Source organism: Panthera leo, chromosome A1 (genome assembly GCF_018350215.1).
Source record: "Panthera leo isolate Ple1 chromosome A1, P.leo_Ple1_pat1.1, whole genome shotgun sequence".
In the NCBI taxonomy this organism is placed as follows: domain Eukaryota; kingdom Metazoa; phylum Chordata; class Mammalia; order Carnivora; family Felidae; genus Panthera; species Panthera leo.
Genome location: NC_056679.1, coordinates 205,788,007 through 205,812,287, shown reverse-complemented (window position 1 = coordinate 205,812,287; position 24,281 = coordinate 205,788,007). Strand labels below are relative to the sequence as shown.

The 24,281-nt window shown below is 39.8% G+C and overlaps 1 protein-coding gene and 1 long non-coding RNA gene across 3 annotated transcripts in view; one reads left to right on the top strand and one right to left on the bottom strand.

Moving 5' to 3' along the window:
- Positions 1-7,047: 7,047 nt before the first annotated feature.
- C6 (complement C6) overlaps positions 7,048-24,281 on the bottom strand; it is a 64,836-nt gene continuing 47,602 nt past the window's right edge. For both annotated transcript variants that reach the window (XM_042907897.1, XM_042907908.1), the window contains 5 exons: positions 22,623-22,755; positions 21,537-21,725; positions 16,027-16,117; positions 12,650-12,891; positions 7,048-7,597 (listed from right to left, as the gene is read on the bottom strand). In XM_042907897.1, the coding sequence (XP_042763831.1) occupies positions 7,416-7,597; positions 12,650-12,891; positions 16,027-16,117; positions 21,537-21,725; positions 22,623-22,755 (837 nt within the window). In that variant the 3' untranslated portion in view covers positions 7,048-7,415. The remainder of the gene's footprint in view (positions 7,598-12,649; positions 12,892-16,026; positions 16,118-21,536; positions 21,726-22,622; positions 22,756-24,281) is intronic.
- On the top strand, positions 7,573-21,624 carry LOC122201908. The gene is made up of 3 exons (XR_006194372.1): positions 7,573-7,790; positions 10,828-10,883; positions 21,548-21,624. It is a non-coding gene; the product is annotated as an uncharacterized LOC122201908 (long non-coding RNA).

Genomic DNA, 24,281 nt, shown 5'->3' with positions numbered 1-24,281 from the left:
TGGTGGCAAGATGGCTACAGTAGTTCCGGACATCATGTTCAGACCTGGCAACATTCAGAAGAGACCATCTCTTCCTGTGAACTCCTGAAGAATGAGAAATTCCTTCTGTGAAACCCTGCATAAGATGCTCCTCACCTCTCATTCATCAGCCTTGCAATACCTGCACATGTCTAAACCACACAGGTTGGGAAATGGAACCCCATTGACTGACCTAAACAAATTGTTGTATACTTTTTGGTTCTGGTGTTGAGACTGAAACCATCCTTTTCTGAAATACTGGCCATTGGCAGGGGACTGAATAGATTTTTTTGGGGGGGAGGGGAGGGACAATAAATACCTGCTACACTCTACTAGTTAGATTTTATGTTACATCCAAGCTTTGGAAATTGGAATGAAGGATCCTTTTTTTGTCTATCTGCATCTTTAGTAAATGCTTGAAATTATTTAGAATGCAGTTTTGATAAGCAATTGATGTGAAATAAAATAGGAATGATTTGGTAATCAAGAAATATAAAGTGGATTTAATTAACTTTGAAAAGCACTTTAAAATAGTAAATGTTTCAAAAAACTAATTAACATTTTTAAGATTCTAAAAATTTTCCCAAATATATTAAGAAATTTTCTATAAGAGTGTTCACCATTTTTATATTTCCTTACATTTCTTCTTAGTCCTAGCAGGTAAACTCTCTATGTAAGAATAGATTTTCTTTGCAACTTTTTCTACTAACACATTTCTCTATAAAATGAAGGATGCAATGAAGAATGTATTTAAGAACTAAATATAGTCACTCCCCTTTCCAAATTTTAGTTTGTTTCTGTATTTTTCCCCAAGCACAATAGTAATCACAGGCCATGTCTAAACCATAGCAATTCCTATTTACCATCTATGGCCCCATAGAAAACTGAGTGTTCTGGAATGCAGTTTGGGGGCAGGGGGGCAGTGAAAGAGGTCAGCTTCTTTTTTTTTTTTATTATGAAATTTATGGTCAAACTGGTTTCCATACAACACCCAGTGCTCATCCCAACAGGTGCCCTCCTCAATACCCATCACCCACCCTCCCCTCCCTCCCACCCCCCATAAATCCTCAGTTTGTTTTCAGTTTTTAGGAGTCTCTTATGTTTTGGCTCCCTCCCTCTCTAACCATTTTTCTCTTTCCTTCCCCTCCCCCATGGTCTTCTGTTAAGTTTCTCAGGATCCACATAGGAGTGAAAACAAAAAGAGATCAGCTTCTAATGTCATCATGTCATTTGTCACAGTTAATGTCAGACAAGTAGGTTAGGTAATGATGTAACAAATACCCCCCTCCCTCAGCCTCACATAGGTTTATATTTTGCTCATGCCACATACCCATAGAAGTTTGATGAAGTATAGAAGACTTTGCTCATGTTAATGACTCAGGGACTCAGGCTGATGGAGCACCCACCATTTCAAATGTGTCACAGGGAAAGGGGAGTTCTGGGATGCCAGCAATTACATGTTTTGTCCAAAAGCTATACAAGTACTTCTGGTCACATTTCACTGGTCAGAATCAATTACATGGTACCCCAATGCCACGATCCTACAAGGTCCTCGAGAAATGGAGAGCCAGCAACACTGGTGAGCGGTAATTTTGACAACTGCAGAGATGTACCAGTGTGTAGAGCTCCTTTCAATAGATTTTACATTTTACCTAAAATGTGATCATGGTAAGGGTCACATTTTAGGTAAAATGTAACCTTTTCCCAAATCTACCATGTCACTGCATGCTAGGGGGGTGGATCAAGCTAAGTAATCCTTGGAGTGTACTTCCAGCTACCCAGTCTAATTTCCTCTTCACTTTCTATTCCTGGGTCTTCTGTTCACATTGCTTTGATATCATAGATTGTTAGGTTTTCAGCTGCAAACAGCAGGCCATCTCCATTGATTTGGCATGAAGCATGATTCATTCTGAAGAGAACTTAAAACCTTTATTTCTGGTGCTGATTATGGGAGTCATGCCCTCATGAGCACTGTGAACATGCACTTGTCATCAGCCTAGTCAGACAGCTGTTTCTCCTTTCTGAGCGCTCTAAGTCCATGGCTCTTTAATAAATCAGGCTTCATGGCAAGACTGGCAATATGCCTCATGTGATAGGAAATAAAAGGTGAAGTCCAGCCACTCTTTTCCATTGGTGTTTAATAATAATATTTTATTATTAATAATAGTAATTATTAACTAATAATAATAACAACTATTATATCACCCAAGTAGTTGAATACACATTTCATTCTAGGCTCTTTGGTAGTTGCTTTATGTGTGTGTGTACGTGTATATATGTGTATAAACTAGAGTGAGTTGACTGGTATTGTCCCCATTTTCCCATGGAAACTGAGTCTTAGAGGTTTGCCCAAGTTCAAGTAGGCACTCAATGACTCCAACTGTGAGAAGTGAGGCTTGACTTTATTTTATTAACTGTCCAGTTTTTTTTTTATTCCCTAAAGATGTTTTCTACACCTGTAGTTTTTTAGAACTAACTCATTGCTTTCTCTTTTGTATAATACTGGTTTAAATATACCTTTAAAATCTTCCCAGTCTACTGTGAGTACCTCCAAAATCTCTTCATGATTATGGACCTAACTCCTGTGACTTAGCAGGTACTGAGAAAATGCTTGTGAATGAATGAATGCATGCACGTGAGGCTCACACGTCTGGCTGAAACTCACCCGTCTCACGTGGGCAAGTCCAGACCAGTGGGACCGGCTTAAACTCCAAAGCCGATTTGCCACCAATATGTCCATCCAAATGGAATTAACTATCTTTTCACCTAAGTAGAAGAGAAAATTTTTAGAATGATGTTCATACCCAATTATAAAAGAATATGCATGCTGATTATAAAAAAATCCAGAAAATTCAGAAAAATATAAACAAGACAATAAAAATAACTGCAAATTCCAGAGGTTTGTTCTCCTAATGATTGTTTTTAAAGACATTTATACATACACAATTTACATAGCTGGAATCATGTGTAGCACTGTAGCCTGGTTTCTCACTTTTTATTATGTCCTTTAAAGTCTTTTAGAAAACATACTTTTCTGTGGTTTCTTACTGTTCCATCATATGGGGGGAAAGGCATAATTTATTATTTGACATTTAGGCTCTGTCATTTTTTGCTATTACCAATAATGTTGTTATGAAGATCTTTCTATATAAAGCTTTGTAAGCATGACTTTCAGTGCATCTGTCCATGGGAGTCCTTTGATCAGTGACACATACCTGTACCAACTGACATTTGACAAGTGCCACTGAAGCTGTATGGCCACAAGTTGTCAGGAAGACTAATAGGGTAGCAGTGACCCGTCTCACTTTCATAAAATGACATGGGTACAACTATAATTTTGCAGGCCATTTGTGGGGTTAGAAGCTCGATGCCTCATTGATTCCGCACACAACATATTCCAAAAGAATGAAGGTGACCTTAGAGACAGCTAGCCATTTAGAATCCAGTTAAACCAAACTTCAGGGTATTTGGTGCCCAACACCAACCAGAGGCATCATTATCTGTCAGATTCTTCTTATCCAGAATTAGAATTTAGCAAGGGTATGTAGATGAGGTCTAGCTGGTGGGTGCGTTCTTCTGGAAAGAACAGAAGAGCTCAATCTTTAAAACTAAGGAATTTTCATTGTGGGAGGCTTTTATAGAAAGAGAAAAAAACAGTAACATATTCTTAAATTTAGTGAACTTTACTGAGGACTGTCAAAAAGAGGAAATCTTTAGTTAAGCTTGAATGTCACCTCACCAGAGGAATGGAGTTTTAAAAATAACAGTCTTAGAATTTTGCTTTCAGGACATCTGAGAGAGATAGCATGTTAATTTACAAAGTTCTTTAAACTGAGGTCCAATTTATTTTGTCAATTTCTTGCAGAACCAACAAAAATTAAAATCCATATATATAGAAAAGGACCTGAACTGTTTCCAGTTACTGAAACTACAAGCATGAATGCTTAGTATTCATCTCTAATAGCCTAAGAGGATAAGCCTTTACCTTTGATCATGAGTTTATTTAATCTTCTAGGACAGTGTTGAACATTCTAGATCCAAATTCCAGGTATTTAATATGTTTCAGTTTTGTTCTCTGCTTCATGATGACAATTTAATCTCTAGCTCTTAACACTTTTTCTACAATTGCTATATTAATATTAATATGTGTGTGAAAAATTCTACTGGTAAATGGTATGCAAATTAGCCTAATGCAAACTTTATTGCACTCAAAAAATCCTTTGAAACAAAGGTAACTAAAGTGGTAAAAAGAACAACTAATCACCATTAAAAAGGAAGATTGTTACAAGTAAAAGAGTAACATACTTCAAAGCAAACATGACTGATTTTAATCAAGCAATATGAATATAATATCTGGTATAAACACTTGATTATATTATAGGGTGTAAACAGGAAACTTTGTTTTCCCCAGTCACAGTGCTATGGGTTAAATTGTTTCCACAAAAAAAGATACGTTGAAGTCCGAACCTCTGGTCACTGCAAATGTGACCATATTTAGAAATGGGGTCTTTGCAGCTGTAATCCAATTAAGATGAGATCATTAGAGTGGGCCTAATCTAACATGACTGCTGTGCTCATAAGACAATACACATTTGGGCAGACAGACATGCACCGAAGGAAGACAATGAAGACAGCCATGTCCTGATAGAGGTGGAAACGCACAAGCCAAGGAACACTAAACAACACTAAAGAACACCCCCTCACCCAAAATGGTGAGGGCCACTCTCATCAGCATCCTGCCTTTAGCACTCTCTAGGCAGGAGGTGGTTTCATGCACAGGAAGGGAGAATCCCCTCCACACCTGCCCTCATCAGGATCCACACCTGCCCGGGAGTCCTCCTGCAACCTGCTCACAGGCTTCAGTTCTAAGACTCACAGTATCCCACTGGGCAGCTCTCTGTCCTTGCTGCTGGTGCCCCACACCCTACAAATGATTCTCGCAGGGCTTCAGATGCCTGGCTTCAGTGGATACTTTCTGCATCCTCCACCTCCTCATTCAGGAGGGGAAAAGTTCTAAAAGGTCTCAGGGGAGGAGTAGGACTCTCTCTATGAAAACTGTATTCACTAGGCTGCCGATTCCCATGGCCTCCCTCCCTCCTCCCCTGGTCCCCTGGTCCCAGGTCCTCCTCTCCCCTCAGAACGGTGTGGGACAGGTGTGAGAGCTGGGGAGAGCAGCTCCAACTGATTCCTGAGGAAATGCTCTTGATTCAGTAGTGGCTCTCCTTGGAACATGGGAGTATTTAATACCTCTTTGCCCTCAGTTTGGACTCTTGGGAGCTCTGAAGGCATGATGCTGACGAGATGGCCTGCACCAATTTTGTGAGATGGGAGGGGGTGGCGTGACTGGGGAAGATAGGTTACTGATTGTGGGAAGAGAAAAATTCCCACTCAATTGCTGTTACACTAGGAAAATTTTGTCTGTCCTAGTTTTTTTTTTTTCCTTCCTCATACTTCTTTTTTTTTAATTAAATTAAATTTAAGTTAACTTTTTAAATTTACATCTAAGCTAGTTAGCATATAGTGCAACAATGATTTCAGGAGTAGATTCCTTAATGCCCCTTACCCATTTAGCCCATCCCCCCTCCCACAATCCCTCCAGTAACCCTCTGTTTGTTCTCCATATTTAAGAGTCTCTTTTTTGCCCCCCTCCCTGTTTTTATATTATTTTTGCTTCCCTTCCCTTATGTTCATCTGTTCTGTGTCTTAAAGTACTCATATGAGTGAAGTCGTATGATATTTGTCATTCTCTGACTAATTTCACTTAGCAATACCCTCTAGTTCCATCCTCGTAGTTGCAAATGGCAAGATTTCATCCTTTTTGATTGCCGAGTAATACTCCATATATACCACCTCTTCTTTATCCATTCATCCATCGATGGACGTTCAGGCTCTTTCCATACTTTGGCTATTGTCGATAGTGCTGCTATAAACATCTGGGTGCCCCTTTGAAACAGCATACCTGTATCCCTTGGATAAATACCTAGTAGTGCAATTGCTGGGTCGTTCCTTCCTCATACCTCTGTTTGATATTGCAAGATGTTTTAGATGTTGCCAACATCTTATGACGAATGAGATGGAAGAGGAGTGACATTTAATGTATAAGGTCTAATGAGGGTGCTGCAGGTGGCTGTGGCTCACGTCCCCCTTCCACTAGGTGGGAACCCCATTGAGTTTTAGAGGAAGGAAATATCCTTCCACTCAGGGGCTTGGAGATTGGCTGGCTAAGGTTTGGAGATCAGTTAGTAAATCAAACAGAATGAACGTTGGTGACTCCATTTCTAAACTGTTTTCAAAACGTGACCTTCCCAATGATCATTAGTGGTACTACCTGGAAAGTTGTTAGAAATTCTCTGGCCCCACCCCAGACCTACTGAACCAGAAATTGGGGGTGGGTTGCAAGCGTGTGTATTAACAAGTACTCCAGGTGATTCTGAGACCAATATTTGAGAATTGCTGTTCCAAAGACACTCCTCTTCCCCAATAAAATGACAGTCTAACTTCTCTGAGAAATGGATGTCTACTTGGATATAATTTAACTTAAAAATTATTCCTTCAAAATTCTCTGATGATTTTCCATCCATCACATACTTCAATTTAAAAGCTTTGGAATGCACTTTAGCTGAGGCAAGAAGAATCTTGTTTCCTAAGAGTATGGAACTCCAGGAGTTTTTCAACTACTTTAAACAAGGCAATTTCCACTTGTTCCCAATCATCCCTATTGTGATGCTTATTACTATGGAGTATCTCCTTGCATGAGATGATGGGACTCACCTTTCCTTACATTATTTTTTCCATAGCAATTACCACCATTACCATCAAACATACCATATATTTTATATGTTTATTTTGTTTTTTGTTTGCCTGTCTCCACATGAATGTAAGCTTCATGAAGGCAAGGGATTTTGTCTCTTTTATTCACTGCCGATTCCCCAGCGTCCTAAACAGTCCGTGGCACATTGGAGACATTCAGAATTATTTGTTGAATGAATGCATGAAGGAAAGTTGGGTTTTAAGAATGTGTTTTCCAAGTTGTTGTAGGTTTATGTTTATTGAATAATTGAAGACAATTATGGTTTTTGTTCTTAATTGTACTTGTGAGGATGCTTAATACTACAGGCTTCATAAGGTCCTCAGAAGTCCCATCGTTTTAGTGCAGCGTGAACAGAATTCACTGGATCGATGTGAAAGTTACTACTGAGGTGTTGCTACAGAAAACATCATAGGCTGAGGTTGGATAGGAAAGACTAAGGCAGGAGAGTCATGCAGAAGAATTATATGAAAGTAACACAAAAGAATTTATGTCAGTAACTTCTGGGCACACCAGTCTGCTGTTTGTAGGAGAATGCCCTCTTGTAGGGATTATTTTGGGACAGTAAATCTGTTATTCAGTGATTGTTTTAGGTTGAACACCTCCCAGGATACAGTATTTCCACTTTCCTGTTGGCACATCTTATAGCTCCTATGTCACAGATGTTCACTGTTTTCTCACTCATCGATGATCCCATTCTGATGCAGTAGAGTTGGTTTCCACCCTTGAAGCACTGGGGAGGCAACAGGCAGACACATTCGGAAGTGGCGGCTGAAATGAGAGGGAGACAGTGTGACTCACCACAGGACTTCAGGGTTTGATTTTACCTAATTTGTCCCCAGAGGAGCAGGCACTTTGGTGGCAATGTATCAGAAAGCTAGAACAAAGGCAATGGCCCAAAAGACCCAACTGTGGTCAAATGGAGTGATCTGGATGTGAGAGAACAGAATCCACGAGTCAGCCAGTAAGATTCAGGAGCTGGGCTACCTCTGACACCTTGCTCTCACTCACTGACCACATCTAATCTGTCACTATATCCTGTCAAATCTATTTCTACAACATCTACAGACGGTCTTCTCTGTTATTTTCTCGTTGGTACCACCTTCTATTGAGAATGTACTATGAAACCACATAAGAAGCCAAGTGCTTTGCATGTTTTATTTCATTTAATTCTCAAACATATGAACTATATGTTATCAAACTAATTCTACAAATGAGCTTGTTAGTAATCCCAGAGAGTTTAATTGATCAGCCCATGGTTCCACAATTAGTAAGTGGTAGAGGCAGGTTTTCAATCACGAATAGGCCTTAATTCTTTAACATAACTCTATACCACAGCTATTGACTTCTTTCTAGAATATTTCCAGGTTGGTGATTCTTTTAGGAGGCCTGGTTTCAAAATCACCCAGTCACTTCATAATTCATGTAGATCTTTCATTCATGAAATTGTTTTAAAATGATCACTTGGGATAAACTTACCAAAGTCAAGAATATTAAATAAATTTTGAGTAGGGGGGGATATAGGCTCATTTCTATACATGCATGTTTTAATTAAAGTTCAAGATCCTCTACAGTTTGCCCTCAAAGTCCTTTTGCAACATTGTCTTTTCTGCTTTTTCAATTCCACTTAGAGTAACTCTCTTTCTGCTTCCCAAATGAGACTTTAACAGTGTTCCAGTTTTTGCCCTCTTGCCCATGCTATCCCCTTCTTTTGCTACAGTGATGTGGTCTTTTTTACTTTCTCCCACATGCCCAGTTTCTACAGGCTCACCTCCTCCATGAAGTATTTCATACCCACTTACCCCCACAACAACTGAACTTTAACTAAAGTTTTAACTAGACTTCAATAGTGTAAATTTGTTAGTACTCTATCTGGTATTTTTATACTTTCTTGTTAGTTAGCTTTTCATATATGTCTTTCTCCCAAGACAGTTATAAGTGCTTTGTTTGAGCGCTCGTTCATCTAGATGTCTCACTTAGCTCTTAACGAGGTGCTCAATTCATTCTGCTTCATCAATTGATTTCAATTCTGAATTTGGGGTGTAGGTATAAGCAATCAAAAAGAAGTATTTTGATAGATCTGGGGTAACTCATGCTGCCAAAATATCTGAGTTAGGCTGAGAATCAGCAATGATGTCATTCAGAAGTAGCTTCTTTTAGGTGGGTATCAGTTCTTTCCCATGTGTCTCAACCAATGGGAGAAAATAGGGAAAGGGAGTGGGGAGATACGCAGAGGCACATAGATAGCCTATCTTTGGTAGAAAACATTTCATGAAAAAGCATGCATTCCCTTGTAAGCCCTGTGTCAACCAGTTAGAAAAGAGTCTCATTGTGGAGGGCCTTGCCGATTGTTGTAAACAATAGGGTTTAGTGAAGGACAGGAGACTGCTCCACCTTTGGAAAGGATGTCAGTTCCCCAGGCTTGTGGAAAAGCCATGGTCATTATTCTTTTAGTATGGTGTGGCTTAAATGCTCTTAGCAAGATCATTTTTAGACTGCCAGCACCATAAAGCCCTTCCCACCACCTACACTAATGCATCCTGCATCACTCAATTCTCATGCTACCATATTTATGAAACCCTTCCAGGCCAGAAGATTTCTCTCTCTCTCTTACGTGTTCTTATATCATGCTGGCTCTCATCAAAGTTATTCATCCAATTATCATGAAAAGTTACTCCTCCAAGTACTGTGAACAACTGGAAGGTATAAAGCTCGTTTGTCTTTAGAGTCCTCCTCATATTATATACAGTGACTTGTGCATCTTGGATACTAAATGGATGTGTGCTGAATAAATTTCCCCCTTCTATTAGTTGATGGTGGATATTTTTGAAATTTAGGCGAAACATTCAATATGCATAGAAATAGACTCCTTATGAAGCCATTTGTGTTCTAACTTTTCAAATGGGAACTTGATGTTATTTTGAAGTTCCATTTTTAAACTTTTTCTCTCATTTTAGATAGAGAAGGAAAAGAGTAGCAAAGTACACAATGTCGTCAGTAACAGTTTAACCGAGGTGACATTCAATGCAACTGAAAATTAATAATATCCCAACTTGCCATATGTGGGTTAGGTATAAAATACATTTTTAGCTTTCTCTTTAGTCATAAATGCTGAGGTTTGTACGTTGATTCTGTTCTATAGTGCTACTGAACAGAATTCTCTATGACGTTGACTTTTGCTCACCAATTAGAGAAGACTGGCACAGGCAGACCTTATCTTTAGGGGGTGGGAATGCTTTCAGTATTCTGATTGTGTGTAGGATCAAAGAATATTTTAAATGACTGAAATATCTTATTATAAAGTGTTCATGGATTAGTCTGACTGCCCCAAGACATTCTGGTCACTTGAGCAATATTGGTTAAGTATTCAAACTTTTTAGTGTTCTTGTTTTAGACAAATGTAGACTCCTGGCAGCTGTGGATTTAGATATCTGTACAGCAGAGAGCCAATAGTAAAGACAGATTTTGATGAAATTGCAAGCCAGAGATTATTTGTTACTCAGACACATTTAAAAAGAATAATTTGTGGAAAAAGAGCAAAAAAAAAAAAAATCATTGCAATACGGAGTTCCATGAAGATCTTTTCTCCATGATAAAAATGGAAGGACAGAAGCTAACACTAATCACATCCGCTAATACCTCATTATTTCTGAGATGTCAGCTGGGTAATGGTGTTGGTCTGGCATTTAAAAATGAATGGTAGCATTTAGCCACAAGGTGATTTAATACTGATCAGAATTAGGCAATATATATATCAGACCCTGGCATGCTGTCTCTTATGTGGACTTGCCTTGTTCAGATATGGCACGAAGGTCAGAAGTCTCAGACATTGACCTCCCGAGTGGCCACCCTCAGGTGGCCTATGGACAATGCCACCTGTGTCTACCCTCTGTCATGAATTCAATACTGCCACCTCCCAGGGGAGCTGGATCTTGATAATCAGAGTTAAGTGGATCAGGAAGGAAGTGGATTTGGGTAATAAGACCTCTCTCCTTTTCCAGGACTGAATTGAAGAGCCAAGGGGAACATTGAAGTTTTTGTGTTTATTTTTGCAAAGGTAAAGTGGTTTTAGCAAAAATTTAATGTAACAATTCAACAAGTTTCCATTATATACTTTATGTCTCAATCTAAGATAGTTCTTTGAGGATGTGTCACAAAGGAAATCTAGCTGCATACTTGAGTTCTGCTAAATCCTAATCTTTGGCACATATCTATGTATTATATAAAGCTTAGCTGAACTGTTTCAGGGTCAAACTTCATCTTAGAGAAAATGTACTCACTGCTGTGAAGTTTCCGCTTCCAATTCACAAACAAAAATGCCCATAGCCAATTCGCTTACAGAAAATAGAAATGTAATGCCCCTTCTTAAGTATCAAGTTGGCAGAAAGATAAAGAAGTAATAACTCAAAGTTTCGATGAAGGTATGGGTGGTAGTCTTTCTTATACATTGTAGACAGGAATATAATATGGTAGAAACATTTCTGGAAAGCAAGTTGATACACTGTGCCAACAAAGACTTTCTATGTGAAAATAATGTTTACCAATACATTTCATTTTCTAAGGTATATCCTGAGGAAAGAATCTAAGATTATAGATTTATCTGTGATCAATTTGTCTATTATAGCACTGCTTATAATAGGAAAATATTGGGAAAAATATGAACACTTAACAGAAGATTAGTTAAGTAAGTTATAGAATGTCCACATGGACTTTTGCAGAGATTGAAAATTATGTAGCAGAATAATATATGATGACATGAAAATAGTTTCATGATATATTAATTGAAAAACAGCAATATAGAAAATAAGATGTGAAGTATGATACCTAAAAAAAAAAAAAAAGTAATATAATCAGGGCCACCCTTGTGTATAAGGCCCTGGGGAATTTTTTTTTATGGGATGCTTCTCTATATAAACAATTACAGTAACTCTGACTTAGAGTGTTAGCACCATACTAGCAGGCCAATCTCAAGCAGTCCTGGCAAATACCCTACTTTCTGGGAATGAGAGTCTAGCTCGGAGCCATGGATGACTGCAGGCATGAGTCCCAGAGCACCTTGGAACATCTGGTTGACCCCATGCATGGTGAGAGGGAAGCAGTAGAAGGTTGGAGAATGTTCCACCTGGGAGAAACAGTGCCCAAACCCACGAGAAACCCTGACTGGGCTCAGAGAGCCCTGCCTGATTAACACTGCCAGCCTTGGAGGCTGGCACTGCAGGAGGACTTAAAAAAATTTGAAGATGTTTCTGGCAATTATTATCCATGAGGAACTCAGTCTAGGCTCTAGGCTCTAGCTATGTTGCCCTAGCCAGTCTCAAATGCCAGAGGAAAATTTAGACAATTTTGAGAGAGAGGGAGACAGAATCCCAAGCAGACTCTGCTGACAGTGCGGAGCCTGCTTGGGATTCTGTCTCCCTCTCTCTCTGTCCTTCCCCTGCTTGCTCTCCATCTCTCTCAAAATACATAAACTTTTTGCATGCATATATGTATATATGATTGTATGCATATATGATTGTATATGCATATATGCATATATGATTGTATATGCATAGAACAATAATTGGGAAGATTCACACTAAAACTACTAAGGTAGTTATTTCTAATAGTGGGTTATATTTTTGTATTTAAATAAAAAAATTTTATAAAATGTTTTTATAAAACAGTGTAAAGGAATTATTTTTGATTAAGGAAAGGTTTTGTGTGTGTGTGTGTGTGAGAGAGAGAGAGAGAGAAGAGAGAGTATATAAATGCAAATAAGATTAACTAGTTGAGATGAAGGCTAAGAGAGAGCATTTCCAGTGCGTGGTCACCACCAGGGCTTACCCGAACACTTTTCCCAGTCGTAGCAGGTGTCATAGCCACAGGATTCTTTCTTTGTGCTGTTGGATGAGAGTTTTGCTCTTTCAAGACCCCATTCTAACTGTGGACCTTCTTGGCAGGAACCAATATGTAGAAAATGGAGTTGCTGATTATTTAAACATTTCTGAGCCAAAAACGTACAAGCAGGTGAAGTAAAGTAATGGTTGGTGTCTGTATCAAACACACAGAGATCTTCAGAATAATGGCTGCCCAAGAGAGGAAAGAGCGCATTTATATATGAAGACTAGAAAAAAGGAGATGGCATGTAGCCAATATAATATGTAATCTTTCCAGCCAGTTTTCTGACGACCCGCCTCCCCATCTGCCCCATGCCCCCACCTTCTCTTCTTTCATCTTGTGTGCTCTGGGATTCATCTTTCTAGAATTTCATCTTTTTTTCTTTTAATGTTTATTTATTTTTGAGAGAGACAGAGCATGAACAAGAGAATGGCAGAGAGTGAGGGAGACACAGAATTTGAAGCAGGCTCCAGGCTCTGAGCTGTCAGCACAGAGCCCGACACAGAGCTCAAACTCACGAACCAGGAGATCATGACCTGAGCTAAAGTTGGATGCTTAGCCAACTAAGCCACTAGAATTTCATCTTAATCTTGGTGTTACTCCCAACTGTCTTCAAATCAAAGTCTGAATTCTTAAATTCTGGTAATCAAGATCCTCCATAATTTGACTCCAACTAACTTTCCTTTCTAGAATTATTTTCCTTTCCTTCTTAATCCATATTACCTGGCAGTTATATTGATCATTTTCTAAAATTATAAGATTACCTTTCCTTTGCTGGCATCTGATGCCCTGCTCAGTCAGCATTGTATTGTCTCTCTTCTATGCCTGTCTGTGTCCAGTTTAGTTCCTGACCACACTTTGAAGGTAGCCCTGATCAACTTAGCCCATGTAGTCTGGACCTCCTCAGAATTCTCTAACATTCATTAATTTGCAGCACCAGAGTCTTCTATCATTACATAGCTTTGCAAGTGTGTTTGTATACTTTGATTAAGTACATCAGTTTTGATATCATTCCTTGGGTAACTTGCTTAATCTCCCTAAGTAGATGCTAGGTCTTGCTGCTAGGAGGTAATCAGCAGCTACAGTCCTTTTGTTGAGAGGACAAGGGCTGGTTTACTCTAAATTTGAGTTTCTTCTCAGATGTCAATCTTCGAGTTAGCAATCAGGGCATCAGTGTGCAAAATTATCTCCAGGTGCTAGAGCTGAGAAGAAAAAGGCCACTCTCTGTGTTCAGAGAACTTAAACTGTGGGGCTAGCCAGTCCCACAAACACCTTCGATGCTGTATAGAAGAGAACAGAGGACTACAGAAAGAGTCTAGAGAGGTAGGGGAGAGCTGAAATTCAGACAGTTCCAGAGGACAGTCTGCATTCTCATGACTTGGTATTGGAAAGACAAAGAAGGAAGTTTCTTCTGCATTAAATGGGCAATATGAATGCTGCAGGTACTCCCCGGAAGGCCGTCTGTTGGATGAGGGGACTCCAGCAGCAAGAAGCTACATGATGGATCACCCTGGTGAGGATTGAGGTGGGGGAGGGGGGTAGATAGGACCACCCCTGGGTTGAATGATGTTTGTAGAATTATACAGGAAAAGACCCTATAGTGTTAATAAATAAATAAATAAATAAATAAATAAATAAATAAATAAATCAGTCCCTATAAGTGTTTGTTCACCTGCAGCACAGAGGAACATGGGAGCTAATTGGTGTTAAAGGTGAAGGATAACAACTGGGCACAGTCTGCTGGCTTCCCTTCCCGACATTCAGTCTTTCTTCTCCTCAGTAATATAACTCTAATTTTATTCAAAATGTCTATGCATCCAGTCAAAGGTGTGTGTGGCCATACGAATAAGAAAAGGTTAATGAGATGAAAGTGAGTGATGGGCCTTCTGAGAATTCTCCTTAAAAACAGAGAAAATGTCCATTTTTGGTCTTCTCCCTTCCTAGTCCTGCACAGCAATCTTGGACCATGACACAATTTAAGGATGGTGGAACAAGAGCAGGAAGGAGCCTCGGTCCTATCTGCAACGAGAGTTACCATACGAGCCCTAGGTTGGCAACCTCTGCATTTATTTTGTGAGATGGAGAAACAAAATTTTATCTTTATCTAACACTGTTTTGGATTAAATCTGACTGAAAGCCATTAAATTAAGAAGGATGTTGGGGCACCTGGGTGGCTCAGTCGGTTAAGCGTCCGACTTCAGCTCAGGTCACGATCTCACGGTCCGTGAGTTCGAGCCCCGCGTCGGGCTCTGGGCTGATGGCTCAGAGCCTGGAGCCTGCTTCAGATTCTGTGTCTCCCTCTCTCTCTGACCCTCCCCCATTCATGCTCTGTCTCTCTCTGTCTCAAAAATAAATAAAACGTTAAAAAAAATTTTAAAAAAAGAAGGATGCTTGGGGCACTTGTGTGGCTCCGTCAGCTAAGCATCTGACTTTGGCTCAGGTTATGATCTGACAATTTGTGGGTTCAAGCCCCATATCCAGCTCTCTGCTGTCAGCACAGAGCCTGCTTTGGATCCTCAATTTCTCTCTCTCTCTCTCTGCCCTTCTCCCTTTCACAGACACTCTCTCAAAATAAATAAACATTAAAAAAAAAAAAAAAAGAAGCACCCTCAACTCTCCTCAGTGTATTCATTTAAAGGAAAGGCAGGGGCACCTGGCTGGCTAAGTCAGTGGAGAATGCAACTCTTGATCTTGGGATTGTGAGTTAGAGCTCCACATTGAAGTAGAGATTACTTTAAAAAAAAGAAAAGAAAAGAAAAGAAAAGAAAAGAAAAGAAAAGAAAAGAAAAGAAAAAGAGAAAAGAAAAGAAAGGGAAAGAAAAGGCAGTTATAACAACAAAGAGGAGATAGCTATCTAGTCATAGCGGTCACAGGATTTTTCATTTTTTTTCTTCGTGCTCTCTACCCCAGCATGAAAAATAAACTGACAAAGGGGAGTATATATGCATGAAGTCCATGTTTATACCACTTTCTCTATTCTAAGTTTTTGGAGTCACAACCTTGCCCTGTGGTTAGGGGGAAGAGGAAGGCTTTGAGATAATTGAGTCTGAAACCAATTATGGACAGGAATGAGTCTTCATAAACAAAACTAAAACTGTCTTGATAAACAAATGCCATGCAAACTTAGGGAACGGGGCTGAGAGATAATTAAGAAAGCTTGCTACCCAGTGGGGAAGAAATCAACAGAGCACAGGGGGTATCAGTTATGTGAAAAATTAATATGTTTCGTGTTTGTGCTTCAAGAAGCTCAGCTCCTCTATCAAACTGGTTACACGAGACTGGTTTTCCCAATTTCCAAATACAGTCCATAGAGTATCTCTCACCTACAGTCTTCTTCTGGAGACATGCAAATGCATTCAGATCCCAACTGTTTTTGTCCTGGTTGGCAATGACCCTTTAATTTTGTCAAAACATCTGAAACAAAAGAAAAGAGGTAAAGGACAGTGCACAGCATGACTTCCAAGCGATACATTTGGATTTAGTAGAAAGGCAGTGGTGAAAAGTTCTCATTTATCTGTAGTTAGAGCACTCATTTTGCCTTTTCTAAATATGTTGTCACGAAATATTCCATCTAAAGGTCTTTTCTAGCTCTCATGAGCTGTCATTTTCCAACCTAAAATTGCTGTTAAGTACAGAGAACTGAAGAAAATGGAATTTGTGAAATTTCTGTTCATTTGTTCTTCAAATATTGACTGGGCAACTACAATATTTTCAGCACTGTGTTATGTTCTGGAAATAGTGGACTGACTAAAATTTCACCCAGATTCTATGCTCACAGAGCTTATAGTTTTGTGAGGGCAGACTGACATTAATCAAACACACCAATACAAATAGAATTGCTCATATTATTAGCATTATTAAAGAGAAAGCATATAATCAGGAAAACTGACGTAGTGAGGAAGGTTCAGAATGGCAAAATGGAAAGAAGAAAGGGAATGTGTTCACAGCAAAGGAAACATCAGGCATGGAAGTTCTACAAAGAGAGACAACATGTGATTTTCCTGGAACTGAAAGAAGGCCAATGCAGTTGAAATGCAGAAAAACAAGAGCATGGAACAAGATGAGGCCAGAGAGGTGAGTGTGTACCAGGCTGTGCAGGGTCTTATAGAGTTTTTGAAAGACGTTTGCCTTTATTTTATAAACAATGAAAAGTCTTTGGTGGTATAAGTCAGGGGTCATATGACAAACTCAGGCCCGGATTCTGAAAAAGAAATGAATTGTGGCCTATGTATGCAGAGAATGGATTTGAAGAGATATGGTGGCCAAGAAGGCTATGGGTAGACAGTCTATGAGGTTATTATAGTAGAGCAGGTGAAAGAGGATGGTAATTTGGATCAAAATGTTGAGTTGGAAATGGAGACAAGTAGGTAAACTTGTGACATATTTATCAGAATAGACAGATAAAATTGCCTATTGTGGGTAAGTTATGAGAGCTGCAAAGTATGGTTTCTAGGTTTTTAGTTTGCATTAGATAATAGACATTGGTGCCTTAACTGTAATAGAAAATATTATAAGACGTTTAGTTTTAGGGAGGGGGGTAATGACTCAAGAGTTTCTCTCTGCATGTGTTAAATTTATGGTGTCTTTAAGTCACTCAAACAAACTAGATCAAAATAGATACATACTAATGTGACTTTTTGGGTTTAACTCAGTGGAGAAGTCTGTGCTAATGATTTAAATTTGTTATTATTCTACGTGGAATCATTGAAACCACAGGTGAGCTGTTGTGTGAAACAGACTTCCCAGGACTGAATCTGATCGGGCATCCACAGAACCACAATGGCTTCTGGAAGCAAGTAATTGTCAAAGGATGGCAGTAGGCAGCTATATCTAGATATCCTGCCACATTAGATGGCAGAACAGGAGACCAAGCTCAAGGGTGCTTTCCTTTTTTTTAATGTTTATTTATTTTGAGAGAGAGAGAGAGAGAGAGAGAGAGAGTGAGCAGGGAGATGCAGAGAGAGAGAGAGAGAGAGAGAAAGAGAGAGAGAGAATCCCAAGCAGGGTCCAGGTCCATTGTGGAGATCGCAACCTGAGCCAGCATCAAGAGTAGGATGCTTAACCAACTAAGCCACCCAGGTGTCCCTTCATGGTTACTCCTTTTAGCCTACAAGGCAGAAGGTTTGGTAAGGGAAGGAGGTTTATGTTAGAGGCAAAAACAAAGATTATAAAAATTGGTAGGTTTTCCTTTTTTGCTGCTATTTCTGTTTCCTATGATCATTCTCTCACAGGAACCTCTGATGAAATTTGGCCCTTAACCTTCATGAACATGGAGATGTATAGTGGCTGGTAAGGCCTCAGATACTAAGCATTCCATTGACATGGGATTGTTTTTCTTTGCTTTGTTGTAGAGCTATACCTCTTTGCCCTTTGTAAATAAATCCACACTTAGGTCAGGGAAGGACCCCTAGCTATACATTGTTTCCAAAGAGATTCAGCTTCCTAGTATTTGCCATTACTGATTTGAAGTTGCCACTGATCTCAGGCAAGGAGTCTTTGCTCCCTCAGCATGTCAGGTTGAAGTCAGAACTGGCTCTCAGCTGCCCACACCGCCTGGAACAGTTTGTGAATGACATGGAAATGAGAACGCTGTGTGTGATCTTTGGAGTGCTGGGGTCAAGGGGAACTTCTGGAGGTGTCAATTTCTCAGAGGAAGAAAAAGTAACTGTAGAGGCACCTACCATGTCAATTCCTAAGGAAGCAAAAATCCTTTTTTACACTGAAAGAATTAAAACCCTTTTCCTAACCAGGGATGGCCTGAAAGCCTCTTTATCTCACAGCTCTCCACACATTGAGAGGAAAGAGCGCCCAGTTTTATTGATGATTTTCTCTCTCTTTCTGACTTCCCTCATTGATCTTTTTGCCAATGTTGTTGGAGAGAAAATACACAAGACAGGATATTTATTTACTTTATCTAGATGTAGAACATTTCATTCTTTCTCAGATTAGATTATAATCTCAATTTCTTTCCCAAACACAGAGTCATGGGCGTGTATGTGTGTGTGTGTGGACAGTGCTGTATAGAGAAGATGCTTCTGAAGATACCCGGAGATCTTAACCTTCTGAAGCCTGTAGTTCCCTCTGATATATATGATCAGGAGTTGAGTGAAATCAAGCCACAATATCAACCTCAAGTTCTCACAAACTTCCATGATCTCTCTCTTTTTTTTTAAGTTTACTTATTTATTTTGAGAGAGAGGGAGAGAGACCAAACAGGGGAGGAGCAGAGAGAGAGAGAGAATCCCAAGTAGGATCTGTGCTGTGAGCCCAGAGGCCAAAGTGGGGCTTGATCTCACAACTGTGAGACCATGACCTGAGCCGAAATCAAGAGTCAGAGGTTCCACCGACTGAACCACTTAGGTGCCGCCCATGATACCTCTTTATCAGTAATTTTAAGTTTATTTAATAAGTTAGCTTTCCCCCTTTTCTTCATGCATTATAATAGCCTAGAAGAGGATAAAGAAGGCCACATGGCAAAGAGCTTGGGGAATGAGTTCAACTGTAGCTCAATTCCTGTTGACTCAAACTGCCTGACCTCGGGTTTAATTTAGTCCCTCACTACCTTCTGCTTTTATGTAAGCAAAATGGGCCTAATCATAGCTGATTTCACATATATCTTCAAGGACCCTCTGAATAAAAATGAGACATTATTTGAACAATTGAAAAATTTGGAAGATATGAATTAGTAGATGCCCTCAACTGTCTTCCAAATAACTGAATTGCCAGGCTAGGTTCCCCAGTCCCTCCATGGTAATTGCCTGACTTCCAAGTTTATGGGTTCCTCTTGTTAGAGGAGGCAGTTAGATAGTAATGAGGAGGGACAAAGCAGAAAGGCACCCCTTAGTTGCATTAAAGGGGGGGGGGGTGGGAGGCCACTCGTTGCAATAGGAAAATCCCCCACCAACAGCTAGGTGAGGCTTTGTTATATCCTCAGAAGACATTTCCCTCATTATATTAAAAAAAAATTTTTAACATTTATTTATTTTTGAGAGACAGAGCATGAAAGAACATGAGGGGCAAAGGTGGGGGGGGGAGGGTGGGGGGGAAGGGGGTGGACAAAGAATCCAAAGCAGGCTCCAGGCTCGGTGCTGACAGCTCAGAACTCCTGGAAGGCGAAATCATGACCTGAGCCGAAAGTCCACACTTAACCGGACTGAGCCACCCAGCCACCCGGACATTTCCCTCATTATATCATTTGCATTGCAGTTCTGAAAGGTCTCTGCCCCTAAAATCACCATGACAGTTGTGATCAATCCAAAAAAGGAAAGGAAAGGGGTGGAACCTGGATTCCTGAAAAAAGCATGCTGCTTACCTCAGTGAATATTCCTCCCCTAATTACTCAAAATATAATAAAAGCTTGTAAACAGAAGAAATTTGGGGCATTTGCTCCCTGGAGCCTACCTGGTCTTCTTCTACGAGTATCCTTTTGCTTTAATAAACTTTCCTGCTTGTACCACCTATCCGCGGTGTCTGTTCTATCCTCCGATTCCTTCTGGCCCAGAGACCAAGAGACCTAGGGCCTCTTGCAATCTCTTTTGGCAACACTGTCTTCCAAAGCGTGACACTTCTGCAGCTACAGGCTTATCAGTGTTGTTTGTTTCCAAATCCATTTAGGCCAATTGTCATTGTGATTGTGTAAGTTAATGAACTGTATCAAGTGATAAACTTTTTTAAATAAAAAGTTGGGAATTTTGAACAATTAAAAATGATTTGCAAAAATTTTGCTTTGAGTTCACCGGGGATGTGACTACTGTAAAAGATTACGAAATACATATATTTCATATATAAAATTTATGTATATACATAAATTTAAAATCCTTCTCTAGTCAATTTGTTTCAAAAGTGACTTTAACGTTTTACCTCTCTTCAAGACAACAGTTCTCAACTCTGCATGCATTTGGGTTAGCTAGAAGAAATCTTAAACAAACGCCAAATACTAGGCCCTCCCCAGCTCAGTGACATCAGAATTGGGGGAAGGAACCTAACTGGAGGTGTTTTTTAAAGAAGCGCCCCACCTGCAATTAAACATGATTTTAGAGGAACTGATAGGGAATAACATAGGTGGTGAGTCATGTATTTGCTTTATTTGAGGAAGAAGTCTTGGAGCTGAAATCAGAAGACTAGAAAATAAGAGCTTGGGGGGTGCCTGGGTGGCTCAGTTGGTTAAGCGTCCATCTTTGGCTTAGGTCATGATCTTGCAGTTGGTGAGTTCAAGCCCCGCATCGGGCTCTGTGCTGACAGCTCAGAGCCTGGAGCCTGCTTCAGATTCTGTGTCTCCCTCTCTCTCCTGCCCCTCCCGTGCTTGTGCTCTGTTCTTGCTCTCTCAAGAATAAATAAACATTAAAAAAATAAAAAAGAAATAAAAAGAAAATAAGAGCTTGGTCCTATGTCAGAAAATGGGTGGATAATCATGCATTTCTGTGTTTTAAGTTAAAATAAAATGCTCTCAAAATAAAATAAAATAAAATAAAATAATTAAAAAGTAGTGTGCACTACTTTTTTATGGCCCTCCACTTTAGCCAAATTTTCAGTTTACCATTAATTCTGATTTTGTTGGATGGCCGAGCTTGCACTCCCTCAAAATATTGAAACATTGTATTGGAAAAGAAAATCGACCTTGCTTTCTAAAATTTGAAGATATCTGCTTGACCAATAACTTGTTATCTGCTGCCTGATCTCATCATGACACAGGTTGAAATAGAAAACCTAGCCTGTGAGTGGAAACTTCTGCTTTCTTCTCCCAACACATCCTCAAGAAATAGCACCCCTGTGGGTGCTATGCTACTACCAGTTTTGGGGGGGCACCATCTCAGCAGACCCTGGTGACACTCACTTTTTTCACAGGTGAGCGAGTTTGAAATGGGTGGTGTCCAGGAATCCCCGCTGCATGTGTACTGTGAAGGCCCAGCAACGACAAAGCCTTTGGGACAGGTTAGCTCAATGGATTCACCGATTGCATATAATCTCTGAAATGGCGAGATGGTCAGAACTTCCTGCACAACTGGCTTGAGGCACTGTGTCCCTGCAGGCAGAGAAACATGTCAGATGTCCTTGGTGGAGCAGAACACTCAACAAATGTAAGCAAGAGGTGATTTTAGTGGGATTTACTGCATTGGTGCTGCTTTAATGCCATGTTTCAATCAGAAAAGTGGGGGTTGGGGTGGGTGGAGGATCCAGGCTTCCCGAGAGAGTCCTCCGCCGAGATGCCCCCGTTCGTTCAATTATCCGAGGTGCCCTTGCTAAGGAAGTGGATCCAGACACTTCCGACTTTCATTGCATTATTGGGACTTTTTCCGAAAAGTATTTCCCCCCCTCTTCTCCCTAGCAGGTCCTCCCAAGAGGAAGTCACCACATTGTGGATGGCACAGAGGCAGACGTTCTGATGGAGGCTGGTTTCAACTCTCCCTAATAACTCTTTGGGGGTCCCTTTTTGAGCCTTATGTGAATTTTGTTTTGACTTTACTATAGCTTACAAATGGGTATGTGTGGAGCTTACACACTCCTCCCCTCTTCCTCAGGAAAGGATGTGGATGGGCTCCAAAGAGAAAACTGCATTTCACATAAAATCGCATTTCTGATGCACAAAGAATAGGAGTATCGTCTTCCTGGGACTCCTTCATTTGCATTAATTTGTACATCAGGCAAGGCAGATGCCTGTGGTTAGATGTAGTTAGAGGACTTCCTGGATTTCTTTGCAAGTGCATGCTTTGTAGTCCTGGGTCTATGAGGCCAATACACAGGGGCATGAGAAGGGAAATATGAAGATATTTTGGAACAGAATGTGAGCAGATGAATCCTATTTTCTGCACACTAAACCTTTTCACCAGAGCTACTAAAAAAAAAATAGTATGATATACTAGCTATATGGGGCACGTTTATTCTTCAGAGCAGTCGCACAAAAAGTTTGGCCAGTACTCACGGCGGCATTCCACATCTCCCTGCCTCCAGGTCCTGTCTGGTAAGCATCTGAAGTACTGATATCCAACAGCCACGAAGCCAGAAAAGCATGAAATTTCAACTTCTTCCCCAACTGCATACAGTTTCTTTTCATTCTAGAATTAAAATAGAAACCAGCCCATTATCAATGCCAGGGATGATACCTTTCAACACCTCAGGGTCATCCTGGATTCTTTCCATTCCTTAACTCCTGTATCTGCTCAGAGACAGAGTCCTCTCAATTTCTGCTTCTAGATATCCCTCAAGGTTTTCTCCTTTCCTTTGAATTGTATTACTTTTGAGTAAAAACTACTGACAGTAGAGACGAGGTCTGTAATAAAGAGCAAAACAGAACAAAAGGTGAATTTATTCCTGGGAATGGAAACATACAATCTAATTTTATAAAAAGAGTCATTAGAACAATGAATCACTGTTTAAAGCCTTTGTGTGATTTTTAAAATTAGAATGTTGATCATTTTAACAGTTTTTGCAAGCAGCTAGAAAAAAGAAGGCAAAAAGTATGTGGGTATCTGGATCTGACAAAATGGAATTTTGAGGATTATGTTCTAGGCCAGGGAATAGCAAATTTTGTCTATAAAGGGCCTCCAAAGTCAATTGCAGCCTGTTTTGTTTGTTGCAACTACTCACCTCTGACATTGTTGCCACTATAGACCTATGTAAATAAACAAGTGTGGTTGTATTCCAATGAAACTTTGTTTAAAAAAAGAAAAGAGAAAAAAAACAGAACAGGAAACAGATGGCAGGCCAAATTGCGGCTGTGGGCCTTAGTTTGCTGACTCCTGTTTTAAAAGATTCATTCCCAAAGTGTGGTTCTGGAACTAGCAGCATCAGCATTTCCTGGGAACTCGTTAGATATGGCAGTTTTGGGCCCTGCCCCAGACCTATTGAATCAAGAAACTCTAGGCGTGACACCCAGCAACCTGTGTTTTAACAAGCCCTCCAGTGCACTTTTTCTAAAGACTAATTGACATTGCCTCACTCCCAAATATTTCCTCCACTTAAAATCAACAGAAGACAAATGAATGCGGCAGGTATATTAGCCCAGACTGTACTCCATGGATATTTGTTTGCTGGCATTGGAGAATTGAAGATTATTGATCTTTGATCATAAATATGATACAGTTGGAAAAAGATTAATTTAAAGGCTTTACTGAGTTGAAGAAAGCTAAAACAATTTTTTTTAAAGTCAAAATTAATTAGGGAACATGCCTTCTGTGATCAATTTTAAATATTACATGTTTCTAATTTATATCTAAAGCCACAGACCTTTCTGAAAAATATATTTAGTTATTTTTAATCATACAAACATTGTAGCTCAGTAATAAAGATAAAATTAAAAGGCATTAAAACTGTATTGACTGCTTAAGAATTCTACAGGTTTCTAACCTAAGGCATTATAGACTCCACATCTCCTGTGACTAGTTTGTCTCTCTGAAAACGTGTGTTAGGTAGAGAATTACTCCCCTCAGATTCAGGAATAAACAGTCAGATCTTATTTGTACATTTCTTACAGGTCATCCGAACCTATATATTGTGGTCACGTTCCACTTTCCATTCACATAAGTGGACCATGAGTTTAGGAATTAGTGGTGCCAGGGAAACTGCTGTCCTTTGGTCTAAC